We start from the raw sequence: 24,661 nt of genomic DNA, 5'->3' as shown, positions 1-24,661 counted from the left end.
TCAAGGGTAAGGTTGCGTAGAGAAGAGGTATAGCTGTAGCCCAGGTGGGGTCGGAGCATGGTAGTAGGGCAGGAGGAAAGTCAAGGGAGATGGAGGAAGGAGCTGGGAGTCAAGGGGCATTTATAGAGGTCTAGACAAAGACATGTACATGCAAATATATATATGAGAATGGGGAAATAGATCTATGTGTCTATATTTATAGGTTTAGTATTAAGGTGGCGGAAGGACCTTGGGCCTCTACTCAAGCACTCCCTCAATGCATAAATACTTTCTTTTATTAAATTGGCACTCTATGATGCTCACTCTCCCGACACAACTGCTGAAGCCAAAGCAGGTAAACAAGTAAATGTGGTGAAGAAAGCGATGGTGCCCGGCTATCAAAAGAGATAGTGTCTGGGGTCTTAAAGGCTTGAAGATAAACAAGCGGCCATCTAGCTCAGAAGCAACAAAGCCCACATGGAAGAACACACCAACCTGTGTGATCGCGTGGTCCCGAAGGGATCAGTTATCAGGCATCAAAGAACAAAAATTCATATCATTGGCTGCACACCTCCATGATACGATCGCCGAAGACAAACGGGTGCATAAGCAAATGTGGCGAAGAAAGCTGATGGTGCCTGGCTATCGAAAGAGATAGTGTCTGGGGTCTTAAAGGCTTGAAGGTGACCAAGCGGCCATCTAGCTCAGAAGCAATAAAGCCCACATAGAAGAAGCACACCAGCCGGTGCGATCACGAGATGCCAAAGGGACCAGGTATAAGGCATCATGCAAAAAAAAAAAAAAAAGAATATATATATGTGTGTGTGTGTGTGTGTGTGTGTGTGTGTGTGTGTGTATGTATATATATATACCATAGTGAATGAAGGGGGAAGTGCAGAGTGGAGACCCGAGGCCCAAGTGTCGACCACTGGGGATCCCCTCATAGAGGGGTTTAGGAGAGGAGACGGGTCAGTCAGGGTGCGATGTAGTACCGATGAAAAACACAGCTTTCCCCAGATCCTGGATGCTTCCTCCCCCAACTACCATGATGCAAATTCTACCTTGCAGGGCTGGATAGGGCAGAAGTTGTACACTGGAGCATATGGGAGCTGGAGGCACAGGGAATCCAGGGTGGACGATACCTTCAGGACCAGGGGTGTGAGGGGTGAGCCTGGAAGAGTGGAGGGTGAGTGGGTTGGAAAGGGGGAACTGATTAAATGGATCAACATGTGACCTCCTCCCTGGGTGATGGACGGCAGAGAAGGAGGGGAAGGGAGACTCCGGATAGGATAAGAGAAAATAACAATCTGTGGATTATCAAGGGTTCATGAGGGAGAGGGGAGCGGGGAGGGAGGGGTAAAAAAAAGAGGACCTGATGCAGAGGGCTTAACTGGAGAGCAAATGCTTTGAGAGTGATTAGGGCAAAAAATGTACGGATGTGCTTTATACAATTGATGTATGTATATGTGTGGATTGTGATAAGAATTGTATGAGCCCCTAATAAAATGTTTAAAAAAAGAGACAGTACACATTTAGCTAGTTGGATTTCCTGCAGGCTTGGGATCATAACCATATCGGGAAGATGACACCAAGAAAAAAGACACCAGTTGGCATAGAATCTTGTAGCCAAAAATGAGTATATCACTGTGGATAATATTATGGGCAGAGAGGTTGAAAATCCTTTTAAAATGCTCATGTACTTAGTAACCCCTAAATATATGGCATTCCAGAAGATAACAACTGCAGAGACAGTTTGAAGATCCGTGATTGACAGGGATTCAGAGAAAGAAAGGAGTAATGAGAAGATGGAACAGGGGATTTTGAAATTATCTTGTAGGATACTTTACTGATGGACACATGACATTATGCATTTTTAAAGCCCATAGGACTATACAGCATAAAGAGTGACTCCTAATGGAAACCATGCTCTTTAGTCAATAAGAATGTCCACAATTGACTTGTCAATAGTAAGAAGTACACCGCACATCACAGAGTTGAAAGGTGTTAACAATAGGACAGACACTGGGTGAAGGTTCGGGCACATCATGAAAAATTCAGGGAGTGGTATAACACTTATGTATATCAGTTTCAAAACCCTCTATTTCTTATTGAACTCCTTGATATTATCTGCCTTTTACCCCCCACCCTCTCCTCAGGGTCTCTGTTTTATGTACATTGTTTTCTGTAAACATTAGCTTCTCTTTTAAAATTCTAGAATGAAGTCTATTTATTTATTTATTATCACATAGATTTTTTTTTATTTTGGGAAGAGGATACCTATCCATAACAAAAGATACATCTCATTTCAGCAATTTCTGCAAGTAGAAAATTTGGTGATGTTGATTACATTCTTCAAATTGTACAACCATTCTCGCTGATCTTTTTTTTAACTTAAAATTTTATTTTATTGGGAGCTTTTTTTCCATAGTTTTATTGGCATATGACTCACATATGCAATTTGAAAAGTATTTTCCAAAGCGTATTTTTTTTACATTTTATTAGGGGCTTATACAACTCTTATCACAATCCATCAATCCATACGTATACATACATCACTTGTATGAAGCACATCTGTGCATTCTTTGCCCTAATCATTTTCAAAGCATTTGCTCTCCACTTAAGCCCTTTGCATCAGGTCCTCATTTTTTCCCCCTACCTCCCCGCTCCTCCCTCCCTCATGAACCCTTGATAATCCACAGATTGTTATTTTGTCATATCTTGCCATATCCAGAGTCTCCCTTTCCTGCCTTCTCTGCTGTCCGTCTCTCAGGGAGGAGGTCACATGTGGACCCTTGTAATCAATTCCCCCTTTCCAACGCACTCACCCTCTACTCTCCCAGTATCTCCCCTCACACCTCTGGTCCTGAAGGCATCATCCACCGCGGACTCCCCGTGCCTCCAGCTCTCCCATGCACCAGTGCACAACCTCTGCCCCATCCAGTCCCGCAAGGTAGAATTCGGACCATGGTAGTTGGGGGGAGGAAGCATCCAGGATCTGGGGGAAAGCTGTGTTCTTCATCAGTACTACATCACAACCTGACTGACCCATGTCCTCTCCTAAACCCCTCTATGAGGGGATCTCCAGTGGCCAACACATGGGCTTTCGGTCTCCACTCTGCACTTCCCCCTTCATTCACTATGGTATATATATATTTGCATGATGCCTTATACCTGGTCCCTTTGGCATCTCGTGATCGCACCGGCTGGTGTGCTTCTTCTATGTGGGCTTTATTGCTTCTGAGCTAGATGGCCGCTTGGTCACCTTCAAGCCTTTAAGACCCCAGACACTATCTCTTTCGATAGCCAGGCACCATCAGCTTTCTTCGCCACATTTGCTTATGCACCCGTTTGTCTTCGGCGATCGTATCATGGAGGTGTGCAGCCAATGATATGAATTTTTGTTCTTTGATGCCTGATAACTGATCCCTTTGGGACCACGCGATCACACAGGTTGGTGTGTTCTTCCATGTGGACTTTGTTGCTTCTGAGCTAGATGGCCGCTTGTTCACCTTCAAGCCTTTAAGACCCCAGACACTATCTCTTTCGATAGCCAGGCACCATCAGCTTTCTTCGCCACATTTGCTTATGCACCCGTTTGTCTTCGGCGATCGTATCATGGAGGTGTGCAGCCAATGATATGAATTTTTGTTCTTTGATGCCTGATAACTGATCCCTTCGGGACCACGCGATCACACAGGTTGGTGTGTTCTTCCATGTGGGCTTTGTTGCTTCTGAGCTAGATGGCCGCTTGTTTATCTTCAAGCCTTTAAGACCCCAGACACTATCTCTTTTGATAGCCGGGCACCATCAGCTTTCTTCACCACATTTACTTGTTTACCTGCTTTGGCTTCAGCAGTTGTGTCGGGAGAGTGAGCATCATAGAGTGCCAATTTAATAAAAGAAAGTATTTATGCATTGAGGGAGTGCTTGAGTAGAGGCCCAAGGTCCTTCCGCCACCTTAATACTAAACCTATAAATATAGACACATAGATCTATTTCCCCATTCTCATATATATATTTGCATGTACATGTCTTTGTCTAGACCTCTATAAATGCCCCTTGACTCCCAGCTCCTTCCTCCATCTCCCTTGACTTTCCTCCTGCCCTACTACCATGCTCCGACCCCACCTGGGTTACAGTTATACCTCTTGTTTACGTAACCTTACCCTTGATCATTCCCTACCAGGCCTGCCACTCCCCCTTCACTACCGTTTGAGTCCCATGTTGTTCTCTTGTCCCTGTGTTTGTTAACACCACTTCCTTACCCCACCTACCCCTCCCCCACCCCAAGTCCCCCCGGAACTGTCGGTCCCGTTGTTTTTCCTCCGGATAGTTCATCCAGCCTGTCCTATTCAGACAGACCTGTGGAGACACTAACATGCACGAAAACAAGACAGAGGAAAACAAAGCAACAGTATGCAACCAGACAACAAAACAACAAAAATCACTGACAAAGAACAGAACAAAACAGTTCACAAGAGAAAAGCTTGTAGTTAGTTCAGGGATCGTTTGCTGGCCCTTAGGATCATTTTCCAGTCCAGTCTGTTGGGGCACCACGCCCTGGCCCAAGTCCACTTTCAGCATTCCCTGGGGACCTTGCCACTCCATTCCCTTGCTGTTCCGCTGCACTCCCCCAGTGCTTTGTCTCGATGTGGTGGGATTTGGTCAGGTGCAATTTGCACACAGTGTCTCTGATGATGTCCCCTGTATCGCTGTTAGTCACTGAGGGGCATCATTTCTCATAGTGGGGCCAGCCATGTTGTTCTCTCTGTGGACTGGCTGCTCTACTCAGGAACATCATCCTCACGGCCTGGTGGGCCAGGCTGTGCTCCAGTCTCTCCTCCTCCCCCTTCCTTATGCTCTATTGGGAGCTTTTACAGATATAACACTCCATAGTTCAATCACATCAAGCAGTATTGTACAATTGCTACCACATGTAGTTTCAAAGCATTCTCTTTCTTATTGAACATCTTGCTATCATCTCCCTTTTCCTCATGAACCTCCCCTGAGAGTCTCTATTTTATGCACAAAGCATTCTGTAAACATTAACTTGTCTTGAAAACTTTAAATGAAGTCTATTTTTAAAGCAATTAGAAAAAAGTATTGTATCCCTTTTAAGCTTAAATTTTAAATTATCTTTCAAAGTTAATTATGCATACTGTGAACTGACTAGAAATAATTTGCTTTTGTTTTTGGCAATTGGATTATAAATAGTGGGGTAAAATGCATGGAAATAAACGTTGTCATTTTTAGTGTTCTAACTGCACAAATGCATGGTACATTCATTACTCTTATATATTTCAAAAAATTTTCACCACTCCAAACAGAAAGTCTGTCTATTAAACAATTGCTCCTGACCTAGTCCCTTGTAACCACTACTAAATCTTCACCTCTCTGGATTTGCCTATTATGTACATTTCATATAAATGGAATCGTATGACATTTGTCCTTTAACATCTGGCTTATTTTAATCATCATAACACCTTCCATGTTTTATCCATGTCATAGTATGGATCTCTTTTATTTCTCTTCTTGGTCGAACAATGCTTCATTTATGAATACATAATTTTGTTTTTTGTTTTCAAGACCATGTTCTGCTTCATTCATTACACCTTCAGTATCCGACAATGTTTTGAGGCTATGTGTACGATTTTCTGCAGCTGCTTCTCAAATGGGCGGCCAATTCTTTTCCTGTCTGTTACTAGTCTGGAAGCTCCACTGAACCCTGCTCACTTTGGGTGGCTCTGATGGCATTTGAAATACCAGTGACATAGCTTTCAGCATGAGAGCAAATCACAAACCACCACAGTATGAAAAACTGATCCCACAGAATTTAGCGGTATTAAATGGCATCCTCAGGGATACATGATGGGACTCCAGTGTATATGAGATAAGACAAATTGATGAAGATACATCAGCTTTCTTAGTGCACATGTCTCTTTGGCAGTGCACATACTTAGCCACTGATGACATAAAAATGCACAAATTAGAAATGCTTTCATTATTGGGCAAAATGGACCTGACATCAGAAAGAGAAGATGAAAGGTACAGAAGAGCATACACATGCCAGTCTCTCAGCTAGTTGAGATTTTGGGGGGTATAAAATGGAGGAGAAGAAAGAGAAAAATAACCCAGCAGAGGGAGACCAGCCAAGCAAAGAAACCAATAGTTTCTTGCAGTCCCTCTTCCAGAGGAGGGCCCCAGAGTAGCCCTTAATCAAAACCAGGTACAAAGTCACCACTGAGCAAAGATCACGGTGTTTATTGCAAAGAACTGGGGGCACTGGAGAAATGAATGACTCAGTGTCCCCAGAAGCAAATTAGAATGGAAGGACAGACAATATTCTGGGCTGGGAGAAGAATCAGATTGAAGAGGACTCGAGGTAAACCCTCCAGCTGAACTTCTGTTTCTAATGACTATGCAGGGAAAAGGCATCACCTTTTTGGTAGCCACTACCAACACACACACTGTCCTGAGCTAGACGGAGACTCTTGTGTCCAGTAAGACTCCCAACCTTGTAGAGGTTTCAGGGGGGCTACATCTTTCTTACAGCCATTGTCTTGTTCCATGCCTGGCTTTAGCTAATTTCTTTTTTTTTATTTTAATTTTTTTATTTTAACAATTTATTGGGGCTGATACAATTCTTTTCACAGTTCATACATACACATACATCAATTGTATAAAGCACATCTGTACAGTCTTTGCCCTAATCATTTTTTTCTCTTTTCTTCTTTTACATTTTATTAGGGACTCAAACAACTCTTACCACAATCCATACATATACATACATCAATTGTATAAAGCACATCCATACATTCCCTGCCCCAATCATTCTCAAGGCATTTGCTCTCCACTTAAGCCCCTTGCATCAGGTCCTCTTCCCCACCCCCTAGCTAATTTCTTTCAGTATATGCCAGAGTGCCCAAACCACTACTAGAGAGGGACCCCCTGTGAGTTACAGGGTGAACTTTAACTTTACAATGGACCACTGCTTGTGAAAAAGGCTGGCAAGCTCATCCCTGATTCTGAGCACAAAAACACAACCCAATATTCCAATAAACAAGAGAGACAGGAGCTTCAGTTTTTTTTTAAAGGGGAGAGCGCGAACGCAGTCCCCCACTACCACAAATTATGCAGTCGAGTTTCCCACATTTGGGGAACTCGCAGGGGTCAGCACATCCGGAGTGCAATGGATAAGCCTCGCCCTGGGAAAACCACCTTCGTGATCATGGTATCTCCCCTGCCAGGTAAGTATAGGAGCTTCAGTGTTGTGCAAGTTCTCCAAGATATCAGTTAGATAGCAGCGAGTAACTCCTTCATTAACCCTTTCACCCCCCCAATTGCCTTGTTTTACTTGGATGGACTTAAAAGACGTTCTCTTTTGCATACCATTGGAATGTAAGTCAAGACTTCCTTACCAACCAGATGAGGGTGTTCTTCAGTCCCAAACAGAGTGGAACCCTGGCTCCTGCTTGCAGCGAGACGACGACAGGGACACCAGGAGTCCTGCGGTGCAGTTGGCGGTTGCGGGAGCCTGTGACCAACCTCATAAAGGCCCCAGTGGTTCCAACGACAATGGGACAGAAGGAAACATGCCAGTCACTGCTTCACCTGGGAGAAAGTGGCCATCAGTAGGAGTGGAGGACAGAGGTGTGGGGGAGGAAGCTCAGAATATGCTGGAACATTTTGGAGCTGACATTAACGAGGCTCTAATTGCAAAGAGGAGAAAATGGGAAAGGATGACCAACACTTGTGTTAAAAACACTAACCAGAAAATGCAGCATACGTTGAAGACACAACAAGGGCAACGACAGAAGCTTCTTCAGGGATTCTTGCAGCAGTTTCTGATACTGTTTCAGCAGTTGCACATGGATAGGAAGAAAACGAAGGAAGAAGCAGTAAAAGTAAAGAGCCTGGAGGACAATGAGAAGAACCAAGTCGCTGGTTCTACTGAAGCACAGAGAGAATTTACCAAAGCAGTGATTTCATTTCAACGAAAAATCTTAATGGAATATGACCAGCAACAGAGGACACTGATGCAAAACGATCTTCTTACCATGATCATCTGATGACTCTGAATCAGACACTTTCATCTAAGTAGCCTGATGCAGTCCCTAAATCACATGACTGTAGTTTTTACCCCCATAGTTTAAATGAGTACGTCTTGTTAATCATTTCCTTGTTTGTTAAGCGTAAGACTTCCTCCTGGTTAACCCCCAAATATGCCTGCACACCTGTGTATGTGTGTGTTTTCAAAGCCACTAATGTTTTGATTGGTTTGTTTTAAGGCAATAGGAAAGTAAACCACATCACTCCATCAACTGTATCCTCGAATGAACATTGTACATTTCCTGACATTTTCCCTTAGACTCAGTGAAATATTTTCCCATTTGATTCTATGGCCTGATGGCCCAAATAAATGAATTTTTATGTAAAAAAAAAAAGCCTCACCTTTGAATGGGTAGACATGACAACAATTTGGTCGGGGGATGCTGTGGTCCAAACTTGATAAACTTCCTAAACATTTTCAGATTAGTTTTGGTGAAGAAATTAAGGGGATTAATTCTCAAAGATAGTGTGCTATTACAATATGTAGATGATTTAATAATAACCAGTAAAGATTAATGTGATATATAAATATATTGACTGGGATATAAAGTCCCCCAGAAAGGGTCGTGGAGAGAGGTTATGAACCTAGGATTGATAATTAAAGCGGGACAGAGAGAATAACAGTCAGAAAGCAAGTGCCAGTTGTCAGTAATCCACCTCAACTTCTTGAAAACAATTGTGAGAAATCCTGGGTTTTTGCCAGTCACCCCGCCAATGGACTGACCTGATTCAAAAGCTTTTGACTCAATTAGAAGAGCATTACACTAGGTCTTTACCCTAGGGCTCCCAGATACTCAAAAACTATTTGGTTTATTCATCCTTAACGTCGGTGGCATTGCTACAGGTGTTCTCCCTCAGTTACGTGTCTTAGAAACCCCAGTGGCATACCTTAAAAATACAGATAAAAACATTGACAGGTAGGTGGTCCTTCTGCCTAAAGGCAGTAACACCAACTGTGTTAGTCTGGGTAGACATGAGAAACAAACCCATAGCAACTCATATGTGTGTAAGAGAGGGTTTTATATAAAGGGTAATTGTACATTATGAAAGCATTCCAGCCCAGTCCAGACCAACCCCATAAGTCCGATATTAGCCCATATGTCCGATACCAATCTGCAAAATCCTCTTCAGACTCACAAAACACGTGGCTTCTCCAGCTTTCAGGGCTGCATCAAGGTAAGTCCATGTGGCTTCTCTAGCTCAGGGCATTAGCGTAGTTCCATGTCTTATCAGTTTCAATGTCTCCCAGGGAGTGAGCAGAGAGTCACTCCCTCCTCCAAGGAGGAAAAAAATCATATTTCCCAGAATTCTCAGGAGAAATCCATGCCCGCACAGAGGCCTCTTTGGCTATGATCCGATTGACAGACTAGACTCCACCCCTTCAGTCTTAATCCCCAAATGGACAAATGATTATATAACTACACACCAACTATCCTTTGAATAAAAGAAGCTGAAAATTGGACTCTTGGCTAATTCCTCCATGTGTCTGTTGCCTATGCATTCATTCTTGCCCTCAAACACAGGCAATTATTGGTTGTCAATCAGCTGGATGATTCCGTAGTGAGTAAACACTGCCCCACTACTTGCAAACCTCCCTCAGACAGACCTCATGTATTACTGTGTACAAAATCTTGACCTGGTTGATGCTAGCTGGCCATACATACAAGCATACCTGGACTTTTCCGTTGTTGCTAGTAGATTTGTGGAGGATAGACAACAAAGAGCTGGATATGTTGTAGTCAATCTAGAGCAGTGGTTCTCAACCTTCCTAATGCCTTGAACTTTAATACAATTCCTCATGTTGTGGTGACCCCCCCCAACCATAACATTATTTTCGTTGCTACTTTTTACCTATAATTTTGCTACTGTTCTGAGTCGGTGACCCCTGTGAAAGGTTCGTTTGACCCCCAAAGGGGTCGTGACCCACAGGTTGAGAACTGCTGCTCTAGAGAAAGTCCTAGTGACTAAAGCACCCTGCCCACCACGGGGACATTGGGTCCCAAGGCAGAACTTTTCCAAAGGACATAGACCTCAATGGTGACCCTGAAGGGTGTTGTTTATTGCTTCTTATGGTTTTGGAATTTGTAAATCTTCATGAGAGCCAACAGCCTCATCTTTCTCCTGCAGAATGTATGGTGGATTTGAGCTGATATTTCAACTACCAACCCAGTGACCTTTCAACTATAACACTGTGGTTCAAGCTAATGGTGGATGTTATCAATATATAATCTCATATCAACCCTATAGGACAGAGTACAGCTGCCACAGTGGGTTTCTGGGACTGTAAATCCGTACAGGAGTAGAAAGCCTAATATTCTCTAGAGGTGTTTTTGAACTGCTCAACGGCACTATGTTACCAATATATACACAGATTCTAAATACTGTTTTTTTTTGTTTTACATGTACAGAGACCGATATGGAGTTATGGGGATTTCTAACTTCATCAGGGCATGAGGTTGAACACAGCTAATAGGTTTTCAAGTGTTGGAGGTTACCTTGCTTCCCTTGGCAGTCATCGTGATTCACTGCAGATGCTAATGACACCTCAGTCGTTAACAGAAATCACAAAGCTGATCGAGCAGCAAAGAGATGCTCCAACTCCCGAAACTAGTAGTAGCCCTACCAATACCAGAGTTGATACTGGCCCCATGGACCAGCTTCTCTAGTGCAATGGGAAAAAGACAAATACCTGAAGAGAAATAGGGTGTGACTCAAGTGTAAGAAGCATACTCTTGTGTATCAAGAGTAAGATATTGTTTTGACTGAGTCTCTCATCCTCCCCATCCTGTGAGACGATGGGCATGATGTCTGGGTAATGAGACATTTAATTGGACAAGGAATACTCAGGACTATTGAAACAATAGTCCAATATTATATTTGTTCAACTCGTTCGTCCCCCTAGACAGTACAGCCGCCCCTCCTGGGGCTCAACAAAAGGGATGTAACCTGATCAAGACTGCTAAATAGACTTTACTGAGATGCCCAGGACCTCAAGAACTTATAAAAATCTGCTTGTTAAAAAAAAATCTGCTTGTTTTTGTAAGATCCTTTTACCAGTTGGTGAACAGAAAAGGCTTCAGAATGGTCATGTTTATATTGCTTTTTAGGGCCATCAATTTGTTTCTGACTCATTAGATGTTAAGCCCCTCCCAGGGGGATGGACAGCAGACAGGGAAGTAAAAGTAGACATCGGACAGTATAAGACATGAAAAAATAATGATGTATAAATTATCAAGGGCTCATGAGGGAAGTAGGGAAGGGAGAGAGGGCAAAAAATGAGCTGATACCAAGGGCTCAAGTAGAAAGAAAATACATGGAAAATAATAATGGAAACATATATACAAATGTGCTTGTCACAATGGATGAATGTATGGATTTTGATAAGAGTTGTATGAGCCCCCAACAAAATGATTTCTAATGAAAAAAAAAAAAAAAGAGTCCAGGATTTCCCTTCTTTTCTATGTTCTGCAAGACTTTGTGTAGGATTGGTGTCTCTTCTTTCCTAAATGCTTTGTAGAATTCTTCTGTAAAGCCAAATGGTTCAGGGGATGTTTTTGTTGGTAATCCCTTGATAACCTTGTCTATTTTTTTTCTATTGCTATGGGTCTGTTGAGATTCTCAACATCCATTGTGGACAGTATAGGGAGGGATTGTTTTTCCAAGAATTTGTCCATGTCTTCCAAGTTGTTGAATTAATTGGTTTATAGTCCTTCATAGTAATGTGTAATTACCTTTTTGATTTCATTAGGGTCTGTCCGTTGTAATGTCCCCTGTTTCATCCCTCATCCTTAGTATTGAAATTTGTTCCTTCCTTTCTTTGGTTAGGTTTGCCAACAGTCTGTCGATTCTGTTTATGCTTTCAAAGAACCAACTTTTAGCAGCATTTTATTTTATCCATAGTTTTCTTATTTTCCCTCTTTTGAATCACAGCCATGATTTTTATTATTCCTTTTTTTTTTGCTCTTAGTAGAATTGTCCCATTGACTCTGCTCTAGCTGCTGTAAATTTTGTGGATCAATCATAAGTCTCTCTTCCTTTATCATGTGTGCATGTGTTGCTATGAAACTTCCTCCACAGCCTTTGCTGTGTCCCATAAGTTTGGGTACATCATGTTCTCATTCTCATTGGTTTCTAGACATTTTCTAATTTCATCTCTGATCTGGGCCAATACACACTCCTTTTGCAATAGAGAGTTATTTATCCTCCAATTGATTGCCCTTGTTTTATTCATCTTCCTTTTGTTGATTTCCAGCCTTATGGCACAGTTGTCAGAGAGAGAGAGGTCTGTATGATAGTAATGCGCTTAAATTTATGCAGATTCGACTTACGCCCCAGCATGTGGTCTATCTTCAAATATGTGCCACGTGGGCTTGAAAAGAATGTGATTTTTTTTTTGGTATTTGTTTGAAGAGCTCTGTAAATATCTATCAGGTCAAATTGTCTAATTGCAGTTTTCACATCTGTAGGCTCCTTGTTGAGTTTCTTTCCCTGTAATCTATCTTTCATAGAGAGTGTATTGAAGGTGTATCTTTCTCAGTAACTGTATTGGAGTCACTTATAATTATTGAGCCTGTGATTTCTTTTTTACATCTTTTGGAGTGTTTGATTGACTTATTCAGCAGGCCTCTCATGCAGGGAATATATGTTTAAAATGCTTAGTGGTTCTTTGTCTATAGTTCCCTTGAGCATTATACAGAGCCCCTCCTTATCTCTTTTTAGGGTTTGCACGTTGAGGTCAATATTACCCGAGACTAGGATTACAACCCTTGTTGGTTTGTTTGCTTAATTTGGTGTTTGCTTGGTATGTTTTTCTCCAGCCTTTGGTTATAAGCCTATTTTTGTCTGTAATCATGAGATGTGTCTCCTGTAGGCAGGAGATTGATGGGTTGTGTTTTCTAAGCCAGTCTCCTAGCCTCAGCCTTTTAAAGACTGAGTTCAGTCAGTCCGTTGATATTCAGAGTGATTACATCCATCTATGGACTCCGTGATGTCATCTTATACCTTTGCGTTGGGTGTTTTCTTATGTCCCTTTCTTATCAATGTGTGGTGTATCTGTGTGTGGTTGATTCTTGACTTTTTCCACCTTTAAGCCAATGCAATCTTGGGGCTGTTTTCTCTTTGATGCCCTCTGGGTGGGGTTTTTCTATGTGGTGGTCTCTTATCTTTGCTCAGTGAATGATCTTCTGCCCATATTGTGTCAGCAAGGATCTTTTGTAGGGCTGGGTTTCTTTTAATGCACTCTTTGAGTTTTACCTTGCCTAGGAAGACCCTTACTTCTTCACCTATCTTGATAGATAATTTTGCTGGATAGAGTGTTCTTAGTTTGCATTATTTATGTTAAGTGAAGCCAAGCATAAAAAGACAAATACAACATGAGCCCACTGAGGTAAGCTTAAAAAGTGCAGAAGGGCATATGGGAAAAGCTACTATATATTCAGTTGAACCCCAGTACTCGAACACATAAGTACTCAACATAATTGGATTTTGACACAAAATTTGGAGAAAATTTTGCATCGGAGCTCCAACAAAACATTGGATTCCGACCCAATGCACATGGATTTTGTAAATAAAAGCAGTTCGTGTTTTGGTCACTTGTCATTAGTTGCTGTTGTTAGTACACATTGTTTAAACCTTTTGTGGCTGTGTTCCAAGCATTTTACTATAATTTTCTTAGTTTCTGTGGCCTTTTGAACTGTTTTTAAATATAAAGCATGGGTCCTAAGAAAAAAATTTTTTTTGAAAAGAATCATCATAACAAGGAACTGGTTGACCTTGTTATCAATATTGTTGATGGTAATTTAGTAAACCCCTTAGAAGACAGTTAAAGGCAATGATAAGAACAGACAACATTAGAAAAAAATTGTTTTTAGAGAAAGCCAGCCAGGTCCTAGTGAAAAAAGGAAAAGAAGAGAAAAAAACTGATGTGGAGAGATCAAAATGCGATCACATTGCTGGTAGTGCTGTAGAACTGTACCACCATTAAGGAATTCAGTATGGCACTTCATTAAACAAATATCTTATGACCCAGTAATCTCTCTACTGGATACATACCTTATAGAAATAAGGAATACAACATGAATAGGCATGTGCAAACCTATGTTTATTGCAGGCGTTTCCATAATGTGAAATTCTCAAAACAACCAAAAACCCCTATCATAGAGGAAAGGATGAGCAAGCTGTTACATAGGAACAATGGCATAGTGTGCTTAAAAAAACCAACAAACCCAACCCTCTCTTATATGCTGCAAGACATAGACAAAGCCAGAGAACATTATTCTGAGATAACGTGGCCAATCTTACAAGGTAAACATTTAATAACACCATTATTATGCAGAACCACAAAGAAATTTGGCTTACACAAGAAAATACAAGGTTTGATGGCTATGAGATGGCCAGGGACAAGGGGCAAAAAAGAGCAGGAAGAGGGGAGGGATAGGAAACTGACAAAATAGGGAGGATGGCTGGGGAGAGGGAGGAAAGAAGCAAATATAGAGAGGGCTAACAGAATATTACTGCTGATTTCACTTCTTGAGATGGGCTGTGTAAATACATTCAGTGTGCTATTTTAAAAATGAAACATGATTAATGAACTTGTAAATATACCACCAGATTCCTAATCCCTTAAACTGTAATAATAGGCTGAGTGTGAAAAAAATAAATAAAAGGAAAATGAAAATTGAAATGGACTTGGAGACTTCAGTGACAAGCAGATTCATTTCCAGAAAAAGAAAAAGAAACACAAGCCATATTGCATGAGGCAAATTTGCAAAATATAGCAATAAAATGTGCTCTGCCATCTAGTGGATTAAGACTCATAGCAAAGCTATTGGACAGAGGACATTTACCAAAAGGTCTCTTTAAAATGTGAGTTTCATTCTGAGGACTAAGGTGCACTTGATGGGAGCCATGGTGTTTTCAATCGCTCATATGCATGTAACAACTGGAGCAGGAATAAAAAAGAACAAAAATAATTGATACATGTAGATTATATTGTTGGTGAAGAATAGCAAATAAACAAAGGACAGCCATAGAAAATTATTTCCAAGAAGTACATCCAGAATGGTCTTTAGAAGTGAGGATGGAAAGCCTTTATCTCATGTACTTTGGACATGTTAACAAGAAGTCTCAGTCTCTAGAGAAGGACTACATGCTCCGTAAAGCAAAAGGTCTGCAACATAGAGGGAGACCAAGAATGAGGTGAATCAGTGGCCGCTACAGTTGTAAGTATGGTGCATGAAAGAGCAGTATTCTTTTCCGTTGTACCAAGGGTAACTATGAATAGGAACCAACTGCACAGAAACTAAACAGAAACAAGTAAAAATTGGTCTCTTTTCTTCAAAGCATGCTTTATTCCTTAACCCTTTTGATGTTCCTCTCTGGATATAGGACGATGACATAGCACTTTGGGGCAAAGATGCAGCCTAGAAGCCCCACACTGGAGGCTAAGATGGAGAAGATCTCCACAGCCACCATGACCTTCCCCTGGGAGCTGTGGTAGACAGGGAGGAAGGTCACCCAGACACTGCAGAACACCAGCATGCTGAAGGTCAGGAACTTGGCCTCATTGAAGGTGTCAGGCAGGTTCCTGGCCTGGTAAGCCAAGAAAAATGTCCCCAGGGCCAAGAAGCCCAGGAATCCCAGGACACAGTAGAAAGCAGGGACTGAGCCCTTGTTGCACACGATGATGATGTGTCTGGGCTCTGAGTGTGTGTCTGTGTCCACAAAAGGGGGAGAGGTTCCCAGCCAGACCCCACAGATAATCAGTTGGATCAAGGAGCAGATGGGAACCACGGCATTAGGCGCCCCAGACAGCAGCAACCACCTCATGGTTCTTCCAGGAGTCAAGGCCTTGAATGCCAGGATCACGGTGATGGTTTTGGCCAACACAGCAGAAACAGCCACAGTGAACACAACTCCGAAGGTGATTTGCCGGAGGATACAGGTGACTGTGTTGGGACGGCCAATGAAGAGTAAGGAGCAGAGGAAGCAGAGGAGGAGGGAGAGGAGCAGGACATAGCTGAGGGCCCGGTTGTTGGCCTTGACTATGGGGGAGTCTCGATGCTTCACAAAGACCCACAAGACCACTGCAGTGATGACAGAGAATCCCAGAGCTGTACAGGCCAGAGCCATCCCCAAGGGATCGTCATGAGCCAGGAAGCTCACCATTTTGGGCAGACAGCGGTTCCTCTCCATGTTGGGATACTCATTTTGAGGACACTCCATACATGTATCACTATCTGGTGAGATAAGTGAGATGGAGTTTAAAGGAAGAAAGAAACGACATGATTCAAAGTTTAGGATGTGCTGCGAAGACGGCATTGTGTGTTAAAATTGTCATCTTCACCTTATCTGGCAACTCCCTATTTCTTTGTATAAACCAAATATCAACAATCTATGAAGAATATGTCACCTTTCAAAATAGTCCTTGTCAGTGGCCTTTGAGTGGACTCCATTCATGGTGCCCCCATGAGGGCAGAACAAAAACTGGACTCCAGGTGGTTTTCTGTAACTTTGAACATGTAGACATAGATTGGAAAATCTGTCTTCTGTGCTACCTTTTGACAAAACGCAGAATGTTCTTTGGTGCTTCCCTCTTTGTGCCGCCCAGGGACTCCAGGAGGCTGCTTAGAAGTGAGAGAAGCTGACTCTTGTATTTTGTGAATTCCTACCTGTTTGATTAGCTATTTCTCCCTCTGGACACGAAATACAATCAAAACAGCAAATTGGCTTCCAATCCTGAGTTATTTTCATGAATCCTGGGCCACAGCTCTTGCTACACACAGAGTGAGGGGTCTGTAAGAAAGAAATCAAGGATAATAGTTCAGTAATCTTGTATGAATCGATCATATTTCCTTAAAATGTGATCATAGTGCATAACAAGGTTTTGCTTTTATTCCATGATCCTGACTCATAAGGGCTCAAATGATCCTGAATCACAATGACACCACTCCTATATCACACAGTAGAACAGCCCCTTCAGGATCCACGTCTGTATTCTTTAAGGAAGCGGATCAGCAGCGCTTCCTGTGTTGGAGCCAATGTAGGCTCCTATCACCACCCTTTCAGTTAGCATCCAAGATGTTACCTGTTGCATCTCCAGCCAACATTATAATATATAAAACATTATTTTTAGATACCATGCAAACTTTGACCCTACCTGGTACATACAGTAAGGTCAAGCAAAATCACAAATGGATGCAAGTTAAATACAATAAAATTATTTTTCCACTAAAAATGGAAATGAGGAAATTTGATTTGATTTTTGTATGCATGATATCATGAGTAGAGTTCACCAGAATATATTCTGTACTAGTTAGATCAACATAAGGCCTTACAAGAATGGGCTCAAGTACAGAAACAATTGTGAGGATGGAGCAGGACTGAGAGAGCAGTGTTTCCTCCTATTGTCTACATGGTTACTGTGGGTTGGAACCAACTCAATGGTACCTATCCACAACCACAAGACCATGGGGACACAAAGTATTTTTAGATACATACTAAATGAAAGGTGGTCTTTCTGGAGTCACCTAGAATCACCCCAGAAAGCAGTAGATCTACATCTAAAAAGATTAGAGTCAAGGAAACTCTATGGGATTCAGAATAGACAAAACCCAGAATTAACTGGACAGCAATTGGTTTGAGGTTTGTTTTGTTTCTTTTTATATTTGTGGTTGGAGGTTATGGATGTCAAACAATAAACTCAGCCAAAAGTGATGACTACTCTCTCAACTTATCTTAGCTATGGGTAAATTGGATTTATAAACCAGTTCATATTGCGCTATCCATTGTCTCACTGTGTTTGTGTTATATATATATATATATAACATTTCTATGTTATTTGTAGTATATATTCTATATGTAATATAGAATATATATGTGTATCCCTCAATTTTATTATGACAAATGGTGGCACATGCACGCAACACTAACACAACCACTGGTGCCTCTGTTCACACCACAGCCCAGAACCCCCAGGGAGCAATTCTGTGCTGTAACACATGGGGTTGCCTTAATTAAAAGTGTTCCCTCCTATCCCTTAGAGAGCAGACCAAGAAATTACACCCTATTAATCAATACAGATTTTGTAATGAGTTAATTTGCAAAAGAATTATTCTCATGTCTTTTTTCCTGCTTTGGGATATACATGAAGAATTCATCCAAACCTCTGTGAATCCAAAAGCCCATTCTATCAGCTCCTCCTGGATCATCAAACTTTGCCCACGTAGACCCTGGGGGATGAACTCTCCGACTTTCATAGGTAAGCGAAGACCAGCAGGAAAATTCAGAAAGTTCATAATGTCATATCGTGACACACAGTTTCTGTTCTCATTCAGGGAGACGTGCTCTCCAGCACTGCTTTCCAGATGAGCATTTTTTATGAATGGGTGGAGCTAAAGGAGAGAAATCATTAAGAAAGGAGATGAACATGGACGTTAGAGACAAAAACTCAGGTGTGAACTAAAGGGATGTGTAGTTGCCAAGCAGTGACACAGGCTTTCCTCGTCTGTGTGTCTATGTCCCTTTCTGAACCGGTGTCATTTCAGGATGATCACCGACTGTTCTGTGTCTTCCAGGAAGAGCACTCTAACCTGTCCCAGATTAAAAAAAAATTCAACCCACAACAGTCCATCAACTGTGACTCACAACAACACTATATGTTAAGGGAATTGAATTGCATCATCTGATTTTCTTTTTCATACTTGCTAGACTATTTGGGGATTTTTTGTTCTTCTCCATAGTGAGGCTGAGTAAGATAGTATCATCAAATTTGAGGCTAGTAGTCTATAGAAAATCAAATAATTTGTGCTACCTCTGCCTCAGGAGTAATTTCTATACCTTTCCAGAAAATTTCACTTCTGGTGAGTTTAGTAGGAGTCAAGACCATCAACCACAGTCATTGGATTTCTTAGGGATCCTGAGCGATTCATCAAATGCAGGAAGAGACAAAGATTCTTTGTCAATAAACAGTTGACTGTAGATGCATGGATTCCTTTCTGGAGTTTTAATTCCATTGGTCTATCTCTCTATGATGGCACCCAGGTGCTGTGATGGTTAAGCATCAGGCTGCTGTCCACATGGTCGGCAGATGAAAACCACCAGCAGCTCTGAGGAAGAAAGACTGGGCTTTCTATTCCCATAAACAGTTATAGTTTCATAAACCCACAGAGGATCATTTGAGTCAGCATTGACACGATGGTAGTGATTTTGAGATGTATCTATAATCATATCTGTTGGCTTGCATCCCATTCACCACTATGTGGATTATTGTACTAGTAGGCTTTCTGCCATCTGACAGAAAAGAAACTCACTGACAGCCAGTGATTCAAGTGCATTCTCAGAAAATTCACGTTTTTCAAGTCGAATCTGATTTATAATGACCCTAGAGATAAGCACAGAATTTCCCCTATGAATTTTCTTGGTTACAATTTGTTAAAACAGTCTAAAACGCATCTTTCTTCATCAAGGTACCCAGTGGTTTCTATTGCTGACCTTGTAGTTAGCAGGGAAACACATAACCCACTATACCTCAGTGGTCTTGTTCATATGCATACCACTCCTCTATAGGGTTTCTGAGGTGATGCGATTGTTTATTGTGCCAGCCAGGCCGAGAAACACAAGTAGGATTAACTGAAGGGCAGAGGGATAAATGGCTCGGTGAGCCTCGCCTTGCTTGTTCTGTGCCTCAGTTTAAAGGGGTACACTACCTGTGGGATGCCTAGCCTGTGGACTGTGTCATTGTAAGTTGAGGTCCCTTTAAGCCCACAAGATTGGAATGTTCATCTCTGGAGCTGGGGACCGACAGTTGATGACAGTTGGGGACCTTCCTTGCTGTTTTGCTGCCTGGATATATATAGCCCAGCTCTCTCTACCAAAGGGGACTGGCACCTGGCAGCTCTCAAGCCTTAAAGGACTGCTAGTGTCTCACCGCTTTATAATTAACTGTTAATTTCTTGTATTATCTATCTGTATATAATTCAACGGTTCATTTCTTGTATTATATATCTATCTTTATAAATATATTTATATATGTAATTACTAGCAATCTGGTTTGTCTCTCTAGAGAACCCTGTCCAACACAGGTGGGAAATCTGTATGAGAACAGATAGCTTTGCATTCCTTCTATGGAGGGACTGGTGGATTTGAACCACTCATGCTTAGTTTCCATATCTCTTTTGTATGATTTCAAATTAGCAAATATTAATCGTCTTGAAGACTACATTAGATTACCAAAATCAAACTCACTTCCATTGTGTCAATGATAAACTATAATGACTGTACTGTTTACAGGAGGAAGAAGCTGTTTTTATCCTGCTGGTGGTTTCAAAATGCTGACCAGGTGCTTCACAGCCCAACAGTAACTATTGTGTCACCAAGGTAAAATCATAAAATTTTAACTCAATAACTTATATCTCAAATACCTCCCAGCCCTTAATATGAATCACTCGCAAAGGAAGTTTTACCTGCCAAGGGAGAAGCGCAGGGTGTTCTGCTGCCATCTGGGAGCTAGTTTCCTCGCCTATTAAAACCATGTCATGCAGGGCATGGGCCACCAGGTGGACAGCATTATAGAGATCATTGGTGGATTTCATGACGGTCGTGTCTATTTTATGCTCAGTCACTGACTCCAAGGAGGCATTGGGTGGGCACTCATGAATTTCCCCACAAACAGTTCCTGCAAGTGAGCAACTAAAAGTGTAGAGCCAGTATTTGGTAAGGAAAAGGTCTTCTGGGTACTTGGAAGGAGTCACTGTCCTGAGAAAGTGTTTGAAACCAGGTATTTCAGAGTTCTGGTGTGAAAAGAAAAGAGTCCCATGGAAAATATCTAATAAATGATATGTTGATATCCAAGAAAAATCCAACTGGGATGTAATGATCCATATCTTGTGGGTTATAAAATTATAGTCATCTAAAAAAAGCATAGTTAGTAAGGTATTGATCTCACCATAAATGATGAATGCATTTGCAGATGAGTCCAGGACTCTGGGGAGGTAGGTCGCATCTCTTGGGCTGTATGTTATCTTGGTCACAGGAATTTTTTCTACGAGTGCCACACAGACACCTCTGATGGTCATCTCTTTTCGAAGGTCCCAAATGAACTGTTCACCTTGTGTGTCATCTGGCACGAAGATACCAACCCATGTCCATCCAAAATGAATCAATAAGGAGACCATGCCCGAGGTCAGACAACTGTGATTGAGGGAGATTTGATAGAGAGAGGAAAACTGGTCCTTAGTTTTCAGCAAAGGATCAAAAGTGCCGTAGGATATCTGAATCAAAAGAGAGAAATATTCCATGTGAGGTGTCAGAAACAAAGTTAAAACAGAACTGTAGTTAAACACGATGTGATTTCATGTGTTCAAAGCAGAGCTGTGCTCCACTGACTTTTCATCACTGTGACCACCGGAAGCAGAGTGTCAGGGACTCCATCGGTGATGTGTGAGTGGGGAAGTGAGCTTAGACTTGGAGTAACATAGAGTAGGACTGCTGCACAGGGTTTTCTAGGCTGGATCTCTGTGGGAACAGATGACAACGTCTCTCTCCCATGGAGCAGCTAGGGAGGTGAAACTGCTGACCTTTCAGTTAGCAGCTTAGCCCTTAGCAGCTGCATGAACAGGGCTCCTTTAGTCAACCTTACACTGTGAACAGAACCCTGTGGGCGTGAAGCAATTTTCAGAATTAGATTTACTGGGTTCAAATTCTGACTCTATTGTGTGTAGCTGAATGACCTCAGACAGGTTAGATAACTACAGAGCATCATCGTTTGTACATTTCTAATAGCCAACCTAACCATCACACCCTGTCATTTCCATATTATTGAGATGGAGTGTGGTAGTATATGAAAGAAATTTTGAAGTGTGCTAAGGATAAATTTGTATTCTCTCATAATATGTGTGGATGTCCTGACACACCCGTGGACACAATCCTTTCAGGAACCAGGTTGTCTGTTATGTTAATTAGTCCAAAGTTGCAGGCCTGTGCTAAGCCTGTCACTGCTCAGTGTTGTAAGACCAGCAGAGACACAGATGCCCAAACACAAATGTGGGGAAATGGATGATCACAGGTGGGGATAGCCCAGGAATCAGGGAGCAAACACTGAAGAGAGACAAGGAGCAAACCCCGCCCCCAGTGACAGAGCAAGAACCTCACTTTAGATCCAGTGCACCGAGTTCAGATTATAGCCTCTAGCGTGAGAAATAAACATCTACTTTTAAAAAGCATGCCTTTGCAGTATCTGGTACCACAGCGGTAAGTACTGAAGGCAATGCCGTGCACCACAGCACGTGGTCCGATGTAGCTATTTTAAGTGGAAGATGAAATAAGTAACTTAATGAAGGGATCATGGAATGAATCCTTGTATTCTCCTGTTCATGCCATTTGGTCTAGTCCAGACAGCTAGTTTGTAGATCTGAGAGGATTTGAGCAAGAGAATTTCTAGAAGGCACTTTGGCTTGGCTGTGAAGCAAGAGCAGTCTCTGGCAGATTGGTTCTTGTCCCAGTTTCAACTCTGAATAATTATTCCAACTCATTGATAAGGAATGGGCAGTACCTGTGTCCCTCTTCTCTTCCACTTAAGCAGCAGGAGAACTGAACTGAGGAAGGAAAGGTCCACTCCCCCAGCGCCCGTACCTGTGGCGTCCTGTAGAGCTCCAGCAGTGCCCCGGCTTGCACCAAGAACTCTGAGGGGATTCCTGCAATGACCGCCATGTTCTTTTTGTGTGTCCGGCAGGTGTAATTAGGGATCGCGGGCTCCATTTCTGACAGCCATCCGAGGACGCTCTCCAGTGTTCTGAAAACACTAGGAAAGGCATTGTAGAGCCTGAAGCCCAGGGATGTGTTGGGGAGCAGGAAAGTGCTCCTGTTAATCTCCTCAATGGCAAAACGAAATATCAGAGCGTACCCATAATTTTGGTCATTAAACCTGTACGAGGCCAAAAAAATAAATGCATTTTAGTAATAAAAGGGATACACTTCAACTCCTATACAGGCTTCTATTTATTATGCTACACAGATAAATCTTTATTTTTTCAAAATTGAAAGTTTGTTGCAAGCTTGCATTGATCGGATCCAACAACAAAATTTGTCCTATGTGTGTGCTCCCTGCGTGTCTCTGCGCCACCTTGTTGCAAGTCTCACCACATTCTGACCTGCTCCCAGTGGCATCGCATTCTCAGTCAGAGACAGTCGAGCATCAACTCAAATTGGTAAGGCAGCGGGAAGTAAAAAGGAAAAACAATAGTGTGATTGTCTGTATTGAAGTATTTTGATTCAGAATCTGCAATATGTGCGAGCAATTATTGTCCCAAACCAAGAGGAAATATTGAGAGGTTTTGGCAGAGATATGAGGGCACAGAAATTGTTGTGTTTATATCTTTGGGAATTCAGCTGATGTACATACCCTTCCTAAAGCATCAGCAGATTCAGACCTAACTTCCCAGATTTGGAGAAGAGAGAGAGATTTCCTAAAAGGAGTTAATATTAAATCACATGAGTTCATTGGGGAGAAGGGATGACAAAGGAAGTCTTTCACTTGTGTTTGTGTTTACATGTTAAAGGCTGATTTTTGGAGTTTGCCCAACAAGCAGTGAGTTAGGAACCTGGGAAGTAAAGAACTAGCACATGTTTGTGATCCACACGATGCAGCCAGGCAGGACACGGAAGCCAACAGTGGAAGCTTGGAGGAAGAACAGCTTCAGGATACAATGGAATCATCAGGAATTTTTTTGGTGATGATGTCCACAATAAGACAGTATTGGAACAAGCTCTGCACAAGCAACACTTTGATTCTGATGATCTCCTTCCCCTTGTGCAAACACTCTGCGTATCCTCCAGATTGTTCCATCATTCTTGATTTAAACCCAGTGCCCTCTAAACTTCTCAACTACACTTCCAATTGCCATTATCAATCTGATTTCATGTACATAGTTCTTTACAAGAGCATATTGATCCAGACAGACTTTCTTTAATTATAAATGTTAACCATTTCTTTTTAGTTTGTTGCATTCAATGATGATTCATAGGACAGTTTGCTTTAAGATTTAAAGGTTAAGGTTATCTCAAGGCCCTCAAGGTTTGAGGGGTTCACCTCACCTCCATGGCTCCAAAGAGCATCCTCAGAATTTTTGAAAAAAAGCACTTCTGACACAGTGTACTTCATAATCTTTTGGGACGGATCACCAGAAGCAGAGAAATTTCACCAGAAGACATAACGTAGCCTTAGGCAGTGCTGATGACACAATAAGCAAGAAAGCATTTCATGTGTTTTCACCATAGCAAAGATTCTGCTTCCACGTTTAGCTCACATCTGTTTTCTTCCCAATCCCACAGAATCCTCCTACAGATTCAAAGTCTCTTCATATTTATATTCTCTAATAGGGACACATTGGCCAGTACGCAGAGAACACAGGCTTCTTTATGTTTCCTTCCTGATCTATAATGCACACTGACACTTGTTTACTCATATGCAAGCAAACTTGTGTGAATTTATTCACTACAGATTAGTAAGGAAGTATCAGGAAGCCGAGGTTTGCCTTGTTTGTCATGGACTCTGTCCCTGGCCATGTGGGGAAAAGCA

At 41.9% G+C, this 24,661-nt stretch overlaps 1 protein-coding gene and 1 non-coding gene across 2 annotated transcripts; both read right to left on the bottom strand.

Annotated features, from left to right (window-relative positions):
• Window positions 1-7,070: 7,070 nt before the first annotated feature.
• On the bottom strand, window positions 7,071-7,234 carry LOC142438233 (U1 spliceosomal RNA). The gene has a single exon (XR_012782655.1). It is a non-coding gene; the product is annotated as a U1 spliceosomal RNA (small nuclear RNA).
• Window positions 7,235-15,435: 8,201 nt separating this feature from the next.
• On the bottom strand, window positions 15,436-22,794 carry LOC142445329 (vomeronasal type-2 receptor 116-like). The gene is made up of 5 exons (XM_075547096.1): window positions 22,717-22,794; window positions 20,550-20,948; window positions 18,252-18,479; window positions 16,758-16,881; window positions 15,436-16,325 (listed from the first exon to the last, which is right to left on the bottom strand). The coding sequence occupies exons 1-5, from the start codon at window positions 22,792-22,794 to the stop codon at window positions 15,436-15,438; spliced, it is 1,719 nt and encodes a 572-aa protein (XP_075403211.1).
• Between the last annotated feature and the right edge of the window lie 1,867 nt (window positions 22,795-24,661).

This window comes from Tenrec ecaudatus, chromosome 1 (assembly GCF_050624435.1).
Source record: "Tenrec ecaudatus isolate mTenEca1 chromosome 1, mTenEca1.hap1, whole genome shotgun sequence".
Taxonomy (NCBI): domain Eukaryota; kingdom Metazoa; phylum Chordata; class Mammalia; order Afrosoricida; family Tenrecidae; genus Tenrec; species Tenrec ecaudatus.
Note: the sequence above shows the minus strand (reverse complement) of the source record. Positions and strands in the feature narration are given on the sequence as shown.

Coding starts and splice junctions, on each gene's coding strand:
- LOC142445329 (XM_075547096.1), bottom strand. CDS start 22,794: ATGGCGGTCATTGCAGGAATCCCCTCAGAGTTCTTGGTGCAAGCCGGG. Junction 20,949..22,716: donor AGCTCTACAGGACGCCACAG/GTACGGGCGCTG, acceptor ATTACATCCCAG/TTGGATTTTTCTTGGATATC. Junction 16,326..16,757: donor AGAAATAGCTAATCAAACAG/GTAGGAATTCAC, acceptor TTATCTCACCAG/ATAGTGATACATGTATGGAG.